Here is a 21,083-nt window from a genome sequence, read left to right as displayed (position 1 = left end):
CTATTCCCTTTATAATGCATTGCTTTTGACCAGGGATTTTATTTTAATCCCCATTAGCTGTTGCAAAAGCAGCAGCTACTCTTCCTGGGGCCCACACCAAAAAATGAAACATGACATAATACAGAAAAATAATAGACAAGAACAGAACTACAAATAAATAAATATAGAAATATACAAGCCTCTAGTTAAAAGTACTGCAATACAGGGAAAGGGTTCCATTTGAGACATAGATTCTGTGTCTATTTAAATGTTTTTGCTCAGAGGAACACTAAGTGGATTCATGCATCGCCCCATGCTACAATGACATGTTGGAATGTCCAAGTCATGTTATTAGCAGTCCCACTGGGAATAAAGCAATGTCCCATTTCACATCAGCAGCTTGAAGAAAGGCCTTTTATATGGCCATCAACCTCCGTGAGCTACAAAGGGAATTTATAGATAAATAAATTGTCCACATCCTGAAATGTTAAGCTCACTGATTCTAGCAACTCTTGCTTCCCAGGAGATGAACAGAGATGCCGGTGAACCAAGGCACACAATGTGGAATAAAAACATTCCCAAGCTGTACAACTCTGCCCTCCCTGCTTTTTTAGAGACAGTCCACTGTCATTTTGAGTGATAAGTCATGCATTTGTTTTTTAAACTATATCAAAGTCAACAAATCAACAGTAAAAGTCAACTTACTTTAAGAATATATATATATATATATATATATATTGCCTCTTTTGTCCAGTCTTCAGGTAAACTTCCTTTCTTCCTCCAGTCCACAACTGGCCTTGTCTATCCCCAGTGTGTGGATGGGTATGCAGTCCAGGCTAGTGTGGTTAGGAATTGTCAACTGTTCCTCCCAAGGCTGCCTGAGGTGAGGGGGAGGAGGCCTAAACAAATGTGCCTGTGTTCACCCTCGATGTTTGTATGCAGCCAACAACACCACACCACAGCCGGGCTCCTAGCCAAGGCTCTACCTCCCCTTCCACAAATGGCAAATGGCAGACAAAAAAAACACACAAGTTCCCGCTACAAATACACACCCACTCCTTGTACTTTATCATTTCCTCAGAGTGCAAGACCAACACAAAGGAGGGTGGTTGTGGGGCGTGGCGTGATGAGAGGCCCCCAGAAAGACTACGTTATGCCCCTGTGAATGGAGTAGGATAGGGTGGGTGCAGATGAAGGGTAGGGCAGGGTGGAGAGAGGGGTGTGTGTGTGCCCTGTGACTGAGCCTCAGTGCCCTGCGCCATTGTGCCATGTTTGCCCTGTGAGACTGGCAGCTGGGGCGAGGACAAGGCATTTTTGTCTGTTTTATTTTCCTATGAGGGCCCTGGGACAGGGAGGGTGTGCCGGTGATGAGGGCCCATTCGGCTGGCATTGACATGTAAAGAGACTGTGTCAGTGACAGCTGAGGAGAGCAGGCCCTGTAATTAGCTGTGTGTGTACAGAGAGGATGTAGGATGGGCCGTTGCTTCCCCCTCTCCCCCACCCTTTGACATTCAGCGTCACTGATCATATTCTGAAAAACAGACAAACTGGCTATAGCAGACCTGGATTCAACTAGTGTTTGTTTTCTTTCAAATACTTTGAGCGTTTAATTGAGCCTATCTGAAATGCCAGGTACAGTAATACCATAATCAAGCAGTAAGGCATGAGGGGTGTGGTACAGTTGAAGTCGGAAGTTTACATACACTTAGGTTGGCGTCATTAAAACTTGTTTTTCAACCACTCCACAAATGTCTTGTTAACAAACTATAGTTTTGGCAAGTCGGTTAGGACATCTATTTTGTGCATGACAAGTCATTTTTCCAACAATTGTTTACAGACAGATTATTTCACTTATAAGTCACTGTATCACAATTCCAGTGGGTCAGAAGTTTACATACACTAAGTTGACTGTGCCTTTACACAGCTTGGAAAATTCCATAAAATTATGTCATGGCGTTAGAAGCTTCTGATAGGCTAATTGACATCATTTGAGTCAATTGGAGGTGTGGCTGTGGATGTATTTCAAGGCCTACCTTCAATCTCAGTGCCTCTTAGCTTGACATCATGGGAAAATCAAAAGAAATCAGCCAAGACCTGATTGTACACCTCCATAAGTCTGGTTCATCCTTGGCAGCAATTTCCAAACGCCTGAAGGAACCACATTCATCTGTACAAACAATAGTATGCAAGTATAAACACCATGGGACCCCGCAGCCGTCATACCGGTCAGGAAGGAGACACAGTCTGTCTCCTAGAGATGAACGTACTTTGGTGCGAAAAGTGCAAATCAATCCCAGAACATCAGCAAAGGACCTTGTGAAGATGCTGGAGGAAACAGGTACAAAAGTATCTATATCCACAGTAAAACGAGTCCTATATCGACATAACCTGAAAGGCCGCTCAGCAAGGAAGAAGCCACTGCTCCAAAACCACCATAAAAAAGCCAGACTACGGTTTGCAACTGCACATGGGGACAAAGATCGTACTTTTTGGAGAAATTTCCTGATGGTTAATGAAAATAGAACTGTTTGGCCATAATGACCATCGTCATGTTTGGAGGAAAAAGGGGGATGCTTGCAAGCCGAAGAACACCATCCCAACCGTGAAGCACAGGGGTGGCAGCATCATGTTGTGGGGGTGCTTTGCTGCAGGAGGGACTGGTGCACTTCACAAAATAGATGGCATCATGAGGGAGGAAAATTATGTGGATATATTAAAGCAACATCTCAAGACATCAGTCAGGAAGTTAAAGCTTGGTCGCAAATGGGTCTTCCAAATGGACAGTGACCCCAAGCATACTTCCAAAGTTGTGGCAAAATGGCTTAAGGACAACAAAGTCAAGGTATTGGAGTGGCCATCACAAAGCCCTGACCTCAATCCTATAGACAATTTGAGGCAGGACTGAAAAAGCGTGTGCGAGCAAGGAGGCCTACAAACCTGACTCAGTTACACCAGCTCTGTCAGGAGGAATGGGCCAAAATTCATCCAACTTATTGGGGGAAGCTTGTGGAAGGCTACCCAAAACATTTGACCGAAGTTAAACAATTTAAAGGCAATGCTACCAAATACTAATTGAGTGTATGTAAACTTCTGACCCACTGGGAATGTGATGAAAGGAATAAAAGCTGAAATAAATCACTCTCTACTATTATTCTGACATTTCACATTCTTAAAATAAAGTGGTGATCCTAACTGACCTAAGGGAATTTTTACCGGATTAAATGTCAGGAATTCTGAAAAACTGAGTTTAAATGTATTTGGCTAAGGTATATGTAAACTTCGGACTTCAACTGTATATGGCCAATATACCATGGCTAAGGGCTGTTCTTAGGCACGACGCATCGCACAGCCTTTAGCCGTGGTATATTGCCCATATACCACAAACCCCCGAGGTGCCTTATTGCTATTATAACTGGTTATCAATATAATTAGAGCAGTAAAAATAAATGTTTGTCATACCCGTGGTATACAGTCTGATATACCACAGCTGTCAGCCAATCAGCATTCAGGGCTCTAACCACCCAGTTTATAATATAACAATATATGCCATTAAGCAGACGCTTTTATCCAAAGCAACTTACAGTCATGCATACATACATTTTAAGTATAGGGTGCAGGTTTGCCCTACTCCTTTGCTTCCTTCGCACTGTGTTCGATGAAGTACAAGTGAAATAATCAAGTAATTGAAAGAAAATACATCCTATTTGACACAGGTTATATAGCTTACCCAGCCAGATATTCTAGTCTGCATGGGATTTCACACAGAACTAGACTGAGAGAAGGGAGGACTTAAAACCATCAACCTCTGCAAAAGTCTGTGTGGGATTTCACACAGAACTAGAATTATACGACTGTTATAAATCTAAGGTTGTGAGAGCCAGGTGGTTGAGGGCTGGGGTGGCCCATATAGAGCTTGCAAGGCCTAGGGGAAACATTTGGAGGAGGAACACTGACAAACCATCCATGTGAGACACAGGTGTGATCAACCAACTGTGAATAACTCACCCCACCTCATTACACGCAGTAAATCACAGCGAACACTATTTGTTGTAACTCAATATTGCAAAGTGTTGAATTAATCCTCATGTAATGACAGCCTTGATTTGTTGATGCTGTAACAGAGGTGGTTCAGAACCGCACTGGTTAAATTAGTAACCTTGCCTGAGACTTGACAACTTGTGTTAGTTCCTCAAGCTAATGCCTAGGCTTTAGCTCAGCGGGCTAACACAGTCTTGTGTCAGCCAGCAGAGCCAAGTTTGAACCCCAGTCAGTCACACTGTCAACTTGTTCTGTTATAATTGGATAAGTAGATGTATTTGTCAGCAGCATGCAGACTCAGTGATATCTCAACCATGAACTATCCGGACCTCACACTCTGTTTTGCTCACTTTCTCCTCCTGAGTCCAAGACTCACTCTCTCTCACAACGGGACAGTGTTGTGCAGGGACTGGTTGGCCTCGGTGCAGTTACCTTGGTGATTAAGCTGCTCTTTCAGGCCCAGGACTGAATGTGCACCTCTTCTCTTTGTGACAAAGGATCAGGGTCTCAACCTGCACAAGGCTCTCACATCAAAACACATGAGAGTTCAGTTGGAGGTGAAGGGAGATGAGGGGGAGCCTAACCTGCTGGAAGACCCCACACAAGTCCTCTCCTGGGGCCCCATGTCCCACGGGAACCTGGAGAGGACAGGGTGCCTCAACCTGGGCTTCTGCCATCTCCATGGCTCCCTGCCGTTGGGCTCTTTGATGTCCAGGGATGTGTGGGATCTGGGGCAGCCCTGTCTGTGGAGCTGTCAACCAGAAAAGAGGCCTCCTCCTCGTCAGGTTACCCAGGAAAGAGTGAATCGTGGCTGGACACGTCGTGGCTACTGACAAGGTGGAAGCGTGGAGGGATGGATGGAAGCATCAAGGTCCCTCTGATCTGATGGGACATTGAAAGGCCGAGCTGATTACTCGCTATCCCACTAAGCCTCTGTTCTTCTCGCTGTGATACGGCCAGAAGAGACAAGGGCCACGATTGTTCTTTAATCCTGGGACTGATATGGTTGTGTCACAGAAGACTCCCGGGAATAGGGTTTGTGGAATATCTGTGCTACATTTACATCTGCGTTCTCTAGGATAAGTAGGACATCTTTGAAGTGAAGGCAAGAACTAGATAAATGTAATTGTTATTAAAAGCTGACCAATCAGTTAAACATAAGCAATCCTTCTTTCATCAGGGGAACATCTAATTCAAATAAATATAATATGATCTTTCATTTTCTTTCAAAACATGAGCACGGACAACATTAGACAATCAAATAAACTTCTCTTTGTTCTTTGTTATTCCTTCCTCATCTTAACTATTTCAAATATGTAATTGTTCACTGTTATCCTCTGAAAGGCTTTCAAAGTTAAAGGGCAAGTGACATCCATTTCTTTGCAGCTAGAGTAAGCGTGCCCCCATGTGACAAGATGAAGTGAAACAAAACAATCACAATACATTTGTTTTTTCAATCAAAATTATTATTTTGAGAATATTTGTTCCACAAATTGTAAAAATGTCAAATGAATAGAATTTTTTTTTGTAACCAAGAATGATTACTTAACATTTGTCAAGCGCTATAGTTGATAAGCTGATACACAATCAAAACACAAAACATATGAATATGCGACAAAGCACGTTAAGTAGTGGTTCTTCAGACTTAGTATCAAATGATAAGGAATATTTAGTGGTTACAGTTACATTTTTATGTAGTTACAGTATTATAATGAGCATTCGTGCAGCACTGCTGCCCTCTGATGGTATGATGGTGCTATTGGAAGTGGCCCCGGGGTGAAGTTTCCCTATAGGTACAGATCTAGGATCAGCTTCCCCTCTCCAATCCCAACCTAACCATAGGGGAATGCAAAACTGACAAGATCAGCATCTAGGTGAAACTTCACTCAACACCATTGGAGGAGCTGCAGGCTCCGTGGCTGCAGATTCCGTGGCTGCAGGTTCCAGAGTGATCACATATGTTCAGGGTGGTTCTGCAGACATGTGATAAACTCCTGCACAGCTTTTCCCTCAAAGCAGATCTGATACACAGAGGCAAACAACGGAAACCTACAAGACAAAACATTGCACTAAATCTCAATGCAGCAAGAAGTGGTTCCATTAGCAGCACTCACACATATGTTGAGGAGAGCTTCAGTTCAAACTTGCAGGTAATTTGATGAAAATGTATGTAGTGAATGAGTAGAGAAATATTGGAGGAACATTTTCAGGTCATTAAATGTATTAAAGGTAGGCTCAGCGATGCACGAAGTAAACAAAAAACGTCGGGCCAATTTCCGCAAGAGCGTTGAAGCACGAGGCTAAACTTCTTCACTATTTTGGTCCCATAGCCATCATGTTGTAGCAGCGTGAAGCGGACACGTGCACAGGCGCAGATACTCTGTGTGACTGTGTGAGAGCAAGCAAAGTCATAGCGCTGAGTCTCACTTTAAGGTGAAAGAGTTTGTACTCACTTGCTGACCATGTCTCTCTTCTTGAGAATTTTGAACACCTCAGCAGAGGTTTGTGGGCCTTGCAGCTTCTGGCCATTGAGCATCTCAGCCTCTAGCTCTTCAATAGACTGGAGAAGTATACAACATAGCTAGTTACTTTACTTAAAGCATGTATACACACACAAACATTTCATGGGTTTCTTGAAATGATGGATATTAATATCTTAACTGTTATCAACCAGACAAAACGGGTGGAAGTTGTACTGGTCACAGCAGAGTCACATCCTTGAGTCGTATTTGTCTAGATATGTCACCTTGGACGTCTTGGCGAAGGCCTCGGCCACCTTGCGGTTGCGCCCCCCGTAGCAGGTGGTGATCAGGTCGGCGACCCCACAGCTCTCCAGGAAGGTCACGGAGGACACCTGGCCCTTACAGAACAGCTTGGTGAAGGCAATCATCTCCATCAGCCCCAGCCGGATCACCGCAGCCTTGGTGTTGTCCCCAAAGCCCAGACCATCACAGAACCCAGCGCCCACCGCTACAATATTCTGGGAAGGAGAGAGTGGGAAAGGAACCATAAGTGGTATGTGCAGTTCTCTACTCTTTTTCTAGCAATATTATGATTCATGGCTTGTAAAAAATGATTTGACAATGTGAGCAAATAAAACAGAGGTACAGTGCAACGAAACATAGGCCTTCTGTGTAAGTTACGTTAACGATGTAGCTATATGTAGCAAAAGTTGTTCTCTTTGAGTTGAAATGTAAATTGTACCTTGAGAGCCCCACAGAGTTCTACTGTGTCACTCTCTTGCACCACGGTGATCCTGAAGTTGGGAGTCTGCAGCAGCTCTTTAAAGATATGTCCGTTTGCTTCGTTCTTAGCTCCTGTTTAGGTAGTGATAGAAAGTCAAGGTACACATAAATGCATCAGTGGGAGTTGCAACACAAGTGAGGACACAAAACATTACAGCAATGTGATGATCTAAAATGATCTAAAAATGTCTTACCAATTGTGGTCTCACAGAACTTCTCATCAGCCACTTCGTTGGCAATGTTGGCCCCCATCAGGACGCTAACCTCAATTTCTAGTTTCTCACGGATGATGTCAGAGATGAGCTTCAAGCCCTTTGGGCCTTCATCGATGCCCTGAATAAGGAGCAGGGCAGAAAATAGATCTTAAGCTGCCTTCAATCACTCATTTTGTAACATATAACCCTAGTTACCAGCATTTGGGTGGCTGCATTTTTTTGGGACTATGCTGCTGCTTCATAATGAGTGTAAAATCATAGCCATGATGATAAATTCATACAGCTGAGACTTTCCCTGAGTGATAAGAAGCCCGATATAAAGCCAGAGTAAAGTCACACTTAAAAATTGTATAGATTTTAGCGATGGTTTTTCTAAGTGAGAGCTGGTGTGAAAAATAGGTAAATGTCATTACTTTGATGAGGGATATCCCAATGGTTCCCTGTGTAATATGAGGTTTCATCTGATCACATAGCTTCCCAATGAACTGATGTGGAATGACAAAGATCAGTATGCTGGCTCCTTTCACCGCTTCTGTGATTTCTGGAACAGCAACCTGGTAAATTGGAGCGGGAAAAGATAGCATGATACATTGTACTATTCATGATGGATGTTACTGTGTAGTAGCATTTATCATGAATCTACATTACGCAGTGGAGGCTGCTGAGAGGAGGACTGCTCATATTAATGGCTGGAACGGAGTGAATGGAATGGAATCAAACACGTTGAGACCATGGGTTTGATGCCCTTCCATTTTTTCCGCTCCAGCCATTACCACGATCCCGTCCTCCCCAATCAAGGTGCCACCAACCTCCTATGATTACAAGATGTTATGTGATGTTATTTTGTTACATGGTCGGTTAAGGAATTGACATAAGGGGCGGCTGGATACAATAATACACACATTAAGTTTTGACACAGTGGAAAGCAAGGTATGTCAGACTGGTAGGCCATTCATCAAAGATGCCAACTACCTTTAGCATCTATTCATGAAGGTATATTCTGGCTGGGGGAGTTTTGTTAAGAGCCCCGTTGCTCATATAGCAGCGAGAAATAATTACCCAAAAACCTAAAGTCTTAATTCCTACACACCTTTATAGTATGTCTGGGAATTTCCAGGGACCTCACAATACCATATTATCACAATATTTAGGTGCCAATACAATATGTATTGCGATTCTCACATTTCTATGTATTGCGATTCGACACTGTGATTTTATTGCGATTCAATGTTCCAAACTGTTCACCATAGCTGCAGAGGGACAAGCAAGAACATGAGAAAACAAGTTTGGATCACTCATGGGAATAAAAGTGCTGAAAACAAATTGGCTCCCTATTTAAAAAGAAGATGGAGAACAAGCTATGAAGGAAAAGTACTGGAGTTTTGGTTTAGCTACAGACAACTAGCAAAAAAATCATATTGCGATATTTTCAAAACTGCATGATATATTGTAAAAAATAATATCCTGATATGCAACTGATATTGATCCCATATATGATATTGATCCCATACTGCGCATACACACAGCCCTATGGTTCTGTGCAAACCTGATACAGTAAGTGTTATATTTTATAGATTATTTCTCGCTGATATGAAAGATAATTCCATGTTTCAATTCCATGTTTCAAAAACCGCATTGCAAGCAATGATTATTGCCGTTTTCTAAACTTTAAAACAAAGAGATGGGATTGTAGTTTACACGGGCCCACCGGTAAACGGTGCTTACAGCCGAGAACCCTTGGGATAAGGCAGAATGCCTTGGGTTCTTGAGAACAACCCAGAAGGATATGTTGTTAGCTCTGTATAGGTCAAACTTCACTCATCTTATCCGTGTGTGTCCTTTTACACAACCACAAAGCATGTCCGGAGATAGGAGATGATGTTAAATCCAGATGTATTGCCCAACTCAGTGATTTGTAATCTTGAGGAAAAAAATCTCATATTAAACAAAACACAATACCAACCACATTTTTGGGAAGCTTGTGACCCGGTAGGTATTTGACGTTCTCATGCTCCGTGTTGATGATTTCTGTTAACTTTTTGCCATCGATCATCTCTTCAAACACCCACATGTTGACAATGGGGTCAAACCTGTTGGATCCCTTTGCATTGTGACCGACGATTTTGGCTATCGCAGAGCCCCTAGGAGATGATGAAAACAGATTGGACGCAAATGAAATAACACCATTCATATTTTCAAAATCCCAGTCGCAAAATGAACATGCTAAATATATCCTGGGGGGGTACCATAACCAGATTATAACAGTACACGGAATGGCTTGAATGTAAATCAAACTTCTGTTTGATATTCTATGAAACTACACGCAAGTTGTATATTTTGCCTAATATCAGCACTTAGTTGGCTACATTATGAATCAATCAGTGGAATTAATGATGATACAATGTTGTCAAATGCAGGCACATGCAAATAGAGAAAGCGCATAAATATACCAGTTTCCAGATCCAACGATGCACACTTTCTTAGCAGGCATTTTTAAGGTGGAGTAGCAGGCACGATTCCTTTAACGGTGTTAACAGATCAGTAAAATGCCGTGTTTATAACCATAATTTCCTTATACGCCATAGTCGTGTGGTCAGCACATTCTTTTTTTATCTCACCGCCCTTTTTTTACCTGTTTATAAAAGAAGGGAAAGGTTTGTACATGTTAGATGACAGTAGGGTTATGCTGGGTGTGCCACCACGACGAACCTGTCATGACAAGTATGGAGAGGCATTAACGCATGGAGAAAGTCCTATAGTTTTCTCGATTTGCAGAGCTCGGAGGAGAAACAAAATTCTCACTGTCTGTCATGCAACATGACTGGAATATATGCTGGCGGTAGCTCGAGGGGGTATGTGCAGGATATATTTGAAGATAGCATTTGTAGAATTTCGACAAACTTTGTATGGTAAAATATTCCCTTTTTTGGCCAATGCGGAAGTCCTTTCATGGCATTGAATCACATGACTTCAGTACCGGGCGCGTCATCGAGAAGCCCGTTAGCAGCGATTTGGATCATGTAAACACCAAGCTAACAACCTAGCACGCCACTGTTTGTATAAGAATATATTGTGATGGATTACTTAATCCGTCGTTTAACCAGAGTTTTCCCATGAACGATAGTTATGTGTTTTGATAAGCCATAAACAGAAGAAATCCATCTGTGAGCAAGGCCTTCAAGTTAGCAAATCAGACTAGCGATTGATGTGTGGCTAGCTCTCAAGCTAGCTAGCCAGCTAGCTAGCGTTTCTGGCAAGGTTTGTAGCTTGTTTGCTAGCTATAACGTTGGCTATGACTATGCAAGGTGAAACCGCCACGGCAATACGAATATCGGACAGTGAAGGGAAACTGGATGTCTTTCCCCAGAAAGGGACGCCTGGTAGTTCTGGGAGAGGGAGTTCTAAAGGCTGGCAGTACAGGTATGATGACTGTCTAGCTAGCTAGGCTAATTCTCTGGTTTAGCCATATCTGGCTAACCAATCGTGCTAACCTAGTTAGCTGCAGTGATGTGTTTGGCTAATAGGCAGTGCAACACACATCTTCAGTTGGTAACTATAATTAGCAAGCCCTTGGTCAAATGTTAGCTGGCTGGCCAGCTATGGTTTCTAGCTTTTCTAGCTGAGCTTACTGACTTAGCTATTAGTTAACAGGCTAGCCAGAGTTGAATCAGAGGTTCATTGGAGTTGAACTTTGCCAACCCACTGCTGTTATTGTAGCATAACTAGCTTTTTTGCTAACTGTCAATCATTCTCAATCTCTGCTCTGTTCAGTGACCACATGGAAAATATTGATGGTTACCTGATGAAATACACCAACCTGGTAACAGGATGGCAATATAGGTGAGTGGGCAGCCCAGGTTGAAGAACATTGATTAAACTGTGCTATGTGCATTTAGTTAAAGTATTTACAATATGATCAAATCAACTACACGTACTATTGAATTGATTCAATGTTTTGCCAACAAGCATCTTGAGCTCAAGGGCATTGGGCCAGTAACCAAAAGGTCACTAGTTTGAATCCCTGAGCTGACTAGATGAAAAATCTGTATATGCCCTTGAGCAAGGCACTCAACCCAATTTTCTCATGTAAGTCGCTCTGTATAAGAGCGTCTGCTAAATTACTCAAATGTAAATCTTTTGATTGAACGTTCTGCTCTTCATGCAGGTTCTTTGTCCTCAACAATGAGGCAGGGTTGTTGGAGTACTTTGTCAATGAGCAGTCCAGGCCCCAGAAACCTCGCGGGACACTCCCCTTGGCAGGGGCGGTCATATCCCCCAGCGACGAGGACTCACACACCTTCACGGTCAATGCCATAAGTGGGGAACAATACAAGCTCAGAGGTAAAACACACACTATTGTCTGTCTCTCACACTCACCAATCAAAACAGCTAAAACAACTCCTACAAGAGTGTCATGCTGTATGAGTTGTCTATTACAGGACATGTATGGTTTGCATTTCAGCACAATGTTATTATATCCTCAATGCATCAGTCAGTTGTTAGACAGGCAAGATGCACATATAGTCACTGTCAGACTATTGGACCAAGACTTTAGGAAGTGGAGACAGCATGTAAAACGTTATCCTCGGTCGGAGAGGGATAACGTTGTCGTTATTGATCCATGCAGAGATTCACTCGGCTGCACTGTAATGAGCTCTCACTGTTCAGGCAACAAACTAAAGAAAACTGGCAGAAACAGGAATGCACTAACTGAACATATCCAATAGGAAACTAATTTTCAGTTGCAAAACATTTTGCAACGGTGTGCACTAATGAATGTGACCCTGTGGTGGTGTGTCTCCCAGCCACGGATGCCAAAGAGAGACAGCACTGGGTGAGCCGGCTGCAGATCTGCACGCAGCACCACACTGAGGCCATGGGGAAGGTAAAGGCAAGGGCTTTTCATCTGACACACACCCACTTTCGCAGAAGCATATACCTGCATATATACACACAGTTGCATGCGTACACAGACCGGCACACGCACTCCCCATCACAAGCTCTTTCTCACTCACAACAATGTTTTCCCTTGATCCAAACACTCTACTAGCTCGTTTTGTTATGCAATCCCATTGATCGTGTCCATGGTTGCCTGTAACATGAGCGTCATAACAGAAGTGCAGAGGGGATGTCTTGTATATAGATTAGGGGTAGTAGTGTTTTTGCTTGATAATGATAACACAATGATGGGGGAACTTGAGTTACTATTCAGTTAGCTTAGTTAGATGCCAGCCTTTGAGTGTAGTGTTGTAATGAGCCAAAGACACGCCTGGCTGCATCATATGTACACTTTCTATTGAAATACTGATAAGACAGAATGTGACAAACCACAAGAATGATGCTAACTCTATTCTTGGATAAATTGTGGCGTAACCATAACAACTTGATTCAGTACTTCACATTATTGGCCTTAATTCGTCTCGCATCTTGAGCACTTGAGTTGAAGACAATCAACATTTACATTGCACATTGACATGACACCATAAGGTCACACAAATAGTCACAAACAAGATGGCTCCATAGGTTCAACTTCCCCTAGGTACATATCTAGGATCCTCTTCCCCTCCCACAATCCTAACTGTAACTAATAGAGAGAGGACTCATCATTGATGTAACTTGTTTTAACATGGACATTTTCATTGAGGGCTTCCACCATTTTGAAAGTAGTCAACTGGTAGGGATTCCTATAAGTTGGGTGCAATCAGCTGAAGAAGACAATGGACTAAGCTTAATGTCACTGCCCATGCTGTCACACACACTATAATGGCACATATACAAAGATGAGTCCTCTATCTCTATGCTGTAACCATTAGTGGGGGAAATGCTAAACTGACCCAATATCAGCGTCTAGGGGTAACTTTACTTACATTCCACAAGCTCCAATGATCAAAATATACTTTTCCCAACATCCTATCACAGATGAGATGCACTGTATGAAAGATTTGTTCTGTCTTTGTCCAGAGTAACCCTCCGCCCAAGTCTCGCAGCTACTCCATGGCGTCTCAGGGGAGCGCCAGCTCGCCCCTGTCCCAGCGCAGGCCTAGCCAGAACCAGAACGCTGCCTCCTTCTTCAGCATGACTCAGCTCCACAAGGGCTCCTCGCTGTACTCCTCCAAGAGGTCCCTGCTGCCCGACCATCTGCTTGACGCCAGAGAGGTAGGCTGGGGATAGGGACGGTAGCTATTACCTCATGAACCAAAATAGAACTGGGGTTTAGCATAGCTCGAAGTTTTTTTCTCCGTGTTTTGTATTTATTTTCCAGCAATGTTTTTTTTAATAACTTTGCGTCTCAACAGGAATAGCCGGTGGTAAAGAGAAGAATATCGCTTCTGCCTTATTTGAAATATATTTTGTCTTAGAGGGTATTCTCTAGTCTTTTTACCCAGCTTTTTTGTCATTTTATGAAGACCTTTCATCTAGGACTAGGTTACAGGGACTTCTTGTTTTAATCTAATGACTGATACGGTAAGCACATTTTTACATCTGTATCAACTCAATCCTCCGGTTCCTTCCTCTCTTCTTACTCCCAGATGATGACCCAGGCCCAGGGCCTGCACCGAGACCTGATCCAGACCATCGAGGGCCTGCCCCCGGCCGCGGGCCCCCTCTCCCCGCTGAACCAGGACCTGCTGATGCTCAAGGCCACCTCCATGGCCACCATGAACTGCCTCAACGATTGCCTGCACATCCTGCAGCTGCAGCAGGTGGCCCGCCAGAGGATCTCCCTGGGAGGTGAGGGTGACCGCTGGGGGCCTGGAGGGGAGGGGGAGTAGGTCACTACTGGTGACAGTAATGAGTGTTCATTTATGGATGAACTCCAATGAAAAGAAGGGTATCTGTGTGCATGCACTGTTAGTTTTACATCTTTCTTGCCAGGCTTTCTCAGATTTGCCTTCCAGATGCCGGTTAATTTACCACTGACGAGAGCAAGGTAGAAACTGTTTCACTTACCTTTTCTTTGACCCATTTCTCAAAGTTAGCCATGGAAGTCTACATGGATTAAAGGTGTTTTGTTTCCAAGAATGGTTTTAGTCGTGTTTAGTTTGTATGCGACATGTGCTAGACACCCATCGTGCGCTTGCACAATTCTACCTCACAAATCATGGAATTGCACATGTAGACACTCCCAGTCCAGATGTACTCCGAAAGCCGACAGTGGAATTATTTTCCATAATTGATGAAGGAGCGGTACTTATTCTTACCGGCTGTCTAGGGTGGTAACCAGATCTCTCATTGGGTAACTGAGTAATAACAGCTCTCCCAATGAACCGCCTTTCTTCCTTTTTGCTCACACAGCACCATACTGACAGCCAAGAGACTTACCAAAAGTAGTATGGCTGCTACGATCTCAGGCATTTCTTTTGACAGAGCCAACCAGACATTGTGGAAATGGGGAAAATCCGTCACAAGTTCCCAGTTTGACGTAGGAGATCGTAAGATCTTGTTACCTGGCATCCATATTTCATTAGGCCCACGAACAGGACGGAACCTGGGGACGAGCCAATCAGGAAAAGTTGTCAAGGATTGTGTGGGCCGTGCTAATTTGAATGGGCGTCGCCTCCCACCCAAACACCCATAGAAATACCCTATGTGGCGCTAATGCTAACCCACCAATCAGGCAAGGATGTTTCCTGTTGGCGGGGCATGAAACGTATCTCGATACTCACCGGGGATCGGGTTAACGTCTCCATTCTGTGGTCCTGGGGAACTGTCAGAGGAATGAGCCAGCCAGCCACCCCATCTAGCCAGCCTGGGTGTTTTTTGAATGGTCACTGCATACAACCTAGTTGTTTTGGTCCGGTAGTTTCAAGGGGCCTCGTAGTGTAGCCTTGTAGCCTAGCATGAGTACCTCTGAGCTGAAGGCCGCTGCGGCCACCGCTGTGTCAATTGTTACAGGGCCCACCATCGAGTGGCTGGAACCCAAGCTGCCGGACATCCTGAAGAACGGCGGGCCCTTGGACAGCTTCAGCACCGAGGGAGGGCTGCTGGAGGGCGGCCTCCTGGAGCTGAGTGCCTCGGAGCCCTGCAGTTTCTCTGGGGTATGGACATGGAACATTACGAGACCCAAAAGGGCTTTTCACACTATCGAGCCAAACTGTACTGACCTGAGGCTGTATAGGGCGACGTGAAAAGTGATATAGGTGTATCTCTTTGGACAGGACAGTTTGACTTCAGTACCTTTCATTTAATAATTAAATAAATATCAATGTTTCTAATGATCAGGAGGATGGTAAAGTAAATATAACTAAATAAAGGCCTTTTATTTTCAATCATGGCTTTTTATTGTTGGTTCTTCAGCTTGACTGTTTTTCAAGATGCAAGCCACAACTTTTGTTGTTCTCAAAGTAAATATTGTATCCCCTGCCAGGAGGAGATTGACGGGGAGGACGAGGTAGAGGACGCCTTCACGGAAAAGGAGGAGGAACTGGTGGCGGTGGAGGAGGAGCGCAGTGTCGTTCTACACCTGCTCTCGCAGCTCAAGCTGGGCATGGACCTCACGCGGGTAGGTCGAGTTCCACAAAGCTGCCCCACCCCCCGGACACAGCCTGAAACATACGTCGGGCTGGACCAAGGCCCAGCTAGACAGACCATAGTGGTGCCTTGTTTCCCGTCCTCTGATTGGCTAATGTAAAGGACTGCATTACTGGAGTTTAGAAATGCCTCGGTTTGTCGTTTCGTTCTTCTTGTTGACTTCATCGTGGAGCTGGGTGACGAATTGATACAATAACAATAAATAGAATGATACGTTTTAAAGTTAATGTGCACCAGTTTTTATTGGTATTATCTTTTATACTAATACTACTAGTGTGATAGTTTTAGCCATCAGTTTTCCCATTAACAATCCTCCAAACTTATTTCGTTTCAAACTTCATTTCTCTAGTATAGGTTACAAAATTCCTGCGCTAAGTGATCGGTGTTGATTTTCGGTTATCGTCCCAGCTCTACTTCAGTGAAATTCAGTTTCCCGTGGTTAGCAGCAGCTAGTGTAGGCTCAAAGCCTGTTGGGTGTCTGGTGGTGGTTAGTCAAGTCATAAAAAGATGTGTTCTCAATGACCTCAAATTGAACCTTTCTTTAAAATCATCTTTACCTCATAGCTACATGTCATTGTAGATCACACACTAGGTTATTGAACAGTTGTCAATGACCCACCTTCTTTATTTAAGGTCATAAATAGTTCTGTCTCCTCAGGTGGTGCTGCCCACCTTCATCCTGGAGAAGCGCTCCTTGCTAGAGATGTACGCTGACTTCATGTCCCACCCGGACCTGTTCGTAGCCATCACAGACGGCCAAGGGCCCGAGGAGCGCATGGTGCGCTTCGTCGAGTACTACCTCACCTCCTTCCACGAAGGCCGCAAGGGCGCCATCGCCAAGAAGCCCTACAACCCCATCATCGGTGAGAGCTTCCACTGCTCCTGGAAGGTGCCCAGGTCAGGGGAACCCGCCAAGGATGCCCCCTCGCTCCCCTCTCCTCCCCAGGGAAGCCCCACCACCGAGGGGGAGGACGGCAGTTACCAGTTGCGCTTCGTGGCTGAGCAGGTGTCCCACCACCCACCCGTGTCGGGCTTCTATGCCGAGTGCCCCGAGAGGCGGATGTGCGTCAACACCCACGTGTGGACCAAGAGCAAGTTCATGGGCATGTCTATCGGGGTGTCCATGATCGGGGAAGGTAAGGCCGGCCAGAGACGGGGTATCGGTTATTGCACCGTCTGTGCAGAACGGTTTGAAATGGAGAGACTCGGTAAGGGATTAGGCCTAGAGTGGACATTTCTTCCATACTAGTTACTGACAGGAAGTTATTATTGTTGAGTCTTTCGGCTAAAAATGGCCTGTAATATGCTTCTGTCTAATGCTAACAGGATATAAAGTATAAACCATCTTGTAACCTGTATGTGTAGGCTGCCTGTACCTGCTGGAGCATGACGAGGAGTACATGTTCACGCTGCCCTGTGCCTACGCCCGCTCCATCCTTACCGTGCCCTGGGTGGAATTGGGGGGAAAGGTAAATGTGAACTGCACCAAGTCGGGATACTCCGCAGTCATCACCTTCCAGACCAAGCCCTTCTACGGAGGCAAACTGCACAAGTGAGTGCCCCTCACAGAGCGTGCGCGCACACACACACACCTGCAGAGGAATTTCTAATGCTGTCATTAAATTGTTGCATTGGCTTTTGGTTAGGTTTATGACCCTGTGCCATTACAGCTTCATATAGTTATTTCCATGTTACTGTGTTTTTAGATTTAAACTATTTAATTTTTATGGATCCTAGTACTCCCTGGAACACTGACTGTTGAGTAGTGGATTATCCTGGCTAAAGAAAGATTAATTGATATTGAGTTAATGTGTTTGAATAATTTACAAAAGCCACAACTCTTTGGATTGAAGTGACCTCAAATTGTTTGCGTGGAGAGGCTGTGATTGGTTGATATCGTTGGCCATGTGTCCTTCTGCTCTCGTGGCGCCTCATGCAGGGTGACGGCGGAGGTAAAGCACAACGCCACCAACGCCGTGGTGTGCCGCGTGCAGGGCGAATGGAACGGCGTGCTCGAGTTCAGCTACCAGAACGGCGACACGCGCATGGTGGACGTCACCAACCTGCCCGTCACCAAGAAGCGGGTGCGCCCCAACGACAAGCAAGGACCAACTGAATCAAGGTTAGACAAAAAAAGGGAATTCATATTTGCATTAATATGCTCAGATTTGTTTTCAATGCTTTCAGGTGAGGTTGTGGCATAGGACTGTAGAATAAAATAAGATTTTTAGTTAATTCTGTCGCCTCTGTATTGTTGATTTATTGTGCCTTGCCCCATTAATAGTCATGATACAAATAGATCACTCAGTTTTTTTTTTTTAGGCGCCTGTGGCAGCACGTGACTGAGTCGCTGCGTCAGAAGGACATTGAGAAGGCCACGGAGTACAAGAGGATCCTGGAGGAGAGACAGAGGACCGAGGAGAGACACCGCACTGAGACCGAGACCCCATGGAGGACCAGATATTTTGAGAGCGAGGTACGTAGGACATCATCTTGACAAACCTCTTCATATTTAGCGTGCTTGCTTCAGCAAGACCTGGGGGAGCTTTGGACAGACATGCTTTTGTACAGCTGAAGCAAGCACACACACTTTCTTCAGGAAACGTTCTATTATTATTGTTTCGTTAAGCGGTCAGACATTTTGACACCCACATTTCCGAGAAGAATGCAAGGATAATGAACACATGATATCTAATGAGGCATTTACAGTTTATATTCGGGAATAAATGGATTTTAATATGGATATTTATAATGGATTCTCTTCTGTCAGACATTTATAGGATGAAATGACAATTGAGTAGCAGGAAATCTCACAGATTGTACTTTATTTTTTGTTGTTGTCATGTTTTCTATTGTCTTCTCTCTGTGCTAGGGCGAAGGCTGGATGTATCACAAACCACTGTGGAAAACACCCACTCTGAAAACTTAGTCCTACCGGTCAGCGAGATCCTATCATCGAGAACGGGTGTAGCCACGAGACTGACGCTCTCTTTTGGTTTGTGTGTGGGGTTATTTCCTAAATGGTCGAGGTAAAGAGCGACCTCCACTTACATGCATACGGCTGCAAAAGTATTGGGGAAGCCCTGTAACGTGACGACAGGCTATATAGTTTCATCTCACGCTCGCTGTACAGGCTTTTGTACTGATGATCACGTTTTGTATAATCGACTCTGAATGAGGACATTTCTCCTTGCACAGATAAAAGGTACTCCATTTACGCCGCCTTAACAATCGTATGACGACGCGCTCGTTTGGGTTGTTTAAAGTGTTCAGGAATCACGATTCAGCAGAGGGAGGTTTGTTTTTTGTTTTACAGTGACGTCGCACACGAGACCGAGAATCGAAGTGCATCTTCAAAGTACACGATTGACGTTTCGACGGTGTGAACTGGATAGCCATACTTTGGGACATGTTCATTAGAGCATGTGACAGAATGTTTTAAAACACATTACAATGGAAAATGAGTTCTTATTGGATAAGTGCATACAGTCCCTCCGTGTCAGTGAGTTTTCTTCCGTTTGGTGCCTAATGACACAGCGTGGATAAGACGCACACAACCTGTCACTACAATGAACAAGTTTAAAATGGGGACAATGTTCCTGAATTCATACTGTAGGAAATGAATGACATTACTCCTTTGGTTTTGCTCCGACGTCTCTATTTGGATGATTCCATCGTTCAGAATGATTGACAAGGCTTGGCATGATACAGATAGTATTTGAATGATTTAGACCCCCAAAGTGAATGCATTTGTTGATATGAGATGTATGATAAAGTAACAATCATTCCTTTCGCAGTCCCAAAGGGATATAGTCCTCCTTCCTTGCTTGAGGAATTTTGGAAAATGGAACGCATGATGAGCATTCTTTTTTTTGGGGGGGGGGTACTGCAAGTATTATACTCTGGTTACTATGTCTGAATTCCACAATTTAATGTTTTGTTATTAAAGCTTTTAACCAAATGCATTTGTTTTCATATGCAAACAAATGTTTTACTTATTTTTCTGTTTAAGAATGAATGTTAATCTCCTGGATTTCTCAGTCAGTCTTCTGATTTTGAGAACAGAATAACTAATATCTAATATTTGTTGGTTTTGAATGTGATTGCGCCCATGTGGTGTTTCTTTTCAAATGCTACAGTTCTCAAATTTTCATTCCCCTCCCCAAATGTATGTGAAATACACAGCAGAAGTGGAGTCATGAACACTAATGCAGTCAATATCAGCCTGGAAAGGTTCCCCCAACCCTTTTTTTTGATAGGTAGAATGCAAAGAGAAGACCTGCATGTGATTTTAACTCTGCATTGATAAGCTACTCTCTCCACGTCATGGTGCCTTAAGAGAGATTGCTTATGTGCTTCTTCCAGTCCAAGATTATAGCACCCCCCCCCAGGGCTGGATTACTGCATTTGGAAGTCAGCTAATTTATAGCAGTTTCATACTGCTATTCTACACATTTTGGCATGAGCCTGAGAACATTTTGCTGTTTTTAAAGCTCATTTTGGGCAATTATACATATATCTGGGGGCCCCTGACCTCCAAGGGGAAGCAACCCGTTGAGGTCGGGGACCCCGGGGCATATGCCCTGCGTGCCAGTTCTGTAATCCAGCCCTGTTTGTTTCCCCGTCACCGCTATGAATGATGCAATGGTATGTAAATATTGATTAGTTTTGGGGTATTTGTTGTGTTCTTTCCTGTTTTGAAGAAAGACATATTAGTAGCACAGACCCCTGAATGGTGTTATTCACGTTGACTTGGTGGTTTGGAATATTACTCGTTTGTCTTGCTGACCTGTGAAATGCACTGACATTGAAGGAAACATGACTCTCCTTGTAGACTAAGATATGTGTGGTAATGACATTTAAATAAATTGCCTATCAATTGAGTATCGTGTTAACTCTTTCGCCAAAAAATAACTGCTCATACAAGAGTAATATTTGGTAACCCGATACATTTTCCTTATTGGCCGTGTATTACTTACATCATGGAACGGCTCAGTATTTTAAAGTGGATTCCTTGCTGACAACGGGTGCATCTCAATACTCTTCAAATGGGTGTGTAGTGAGCCACAATCAA

General features: G+C 43.9%; 2 protein-coding genes across 3 annotated transcripts; one reads left to right on the top strand and one right to left on the bottom strand.

Annotated features, from left to right (window-relative positions):
- Positions 1-5,461: 5,461 nt before the first annotated feature.
- On the bottom strand, positions 5,462-10,107 carry LOC106575257 (glycerol-3-phosphate dehydrogenase [NAD(+)], cytoplasmic). Its single transcript, XM_014151654.2, has 8 exons — positions 9,928-10,107; positions 9,441-9,618; positions 7,891-8,031; positions 7,457-7,595; positions 7,222-7,334; positions 6,764-6,997; positions 6,471-6,577; positions 5,462-6,066 (listed from the first exon to the last, which is right to left on the bottom strand). Exons 1-8 carry the CDS (start codon positions 9,966-9,968, stop codon positions 5,970-5,972), a joined length of 1,050 nt encoding a protein of 349 aa, XP_014007129.1. The 5' UTR covers positions 9,969-10,107; the 3' UTR covers positions 5,462-5,969.
- An 18-nt stretch (positions 10,108-10,125) lies between these two features.
- On the top strand, positions 10,126-20,893 carry LOC106575256 (oxysterol-binding protein-related protein 11). Of its 2 annotated transcripts, none has more exons than XM_014151653.2 (13): positions 10,126-10,329; positions 11,249-11,317; positions 11,643-11,818; positions 12,283-12,362; positions 13,439-13,633; positions 14,008-14,209; positions 15,374-15,516; positions 15,846-15,980; positions 16,668-17,145; positions 17,375-17,561; positions 17,949-18,131; positions 18,332-18,485; positions 18,882-20,893. In XM_014151653.2, the coding sequence occupies exons 1-13, from the start codon at positions 10,295-10,297 to the stop codon at positions 18,936-18,938; spliced, it is 2,094 nt and encodes a 697-aa protein (XP_014007128.2). In that variant the 5' UTR covers positions 10,126-10,294; the 3' UTR covers positions 18,939-20,893. The 2 variants fall into 2 exon arrangements, with proteins under 2 accessions (XP_014007128.2, XP_014007127.2); XM_014151652.2 differs by lacking the exon at positions 10,126-10,329 and adding an exon at positions 10,417-10,897.
- The last annotated feature ends 190 nt before the right edge of the window (positions 20,894-21,083 follow it).

The sequence above is a fragment of the Salmo salar genome, chromosome ssa17, assembly GCF_905237065.1.
Source record: "Salmo salar chromosome ssa17, Ssal_v3.1, whole genome shotgun sequence".
NCBI classification, from domain to species: Eukaryota; Metazoa; Chordata; class Actinopteri; order Salmoniformes; family Salmonidae; genus Salmo; species Salmo salar.
This window is presented reverse-complemented; position numbering and strand designations above follow the sequence as displayed.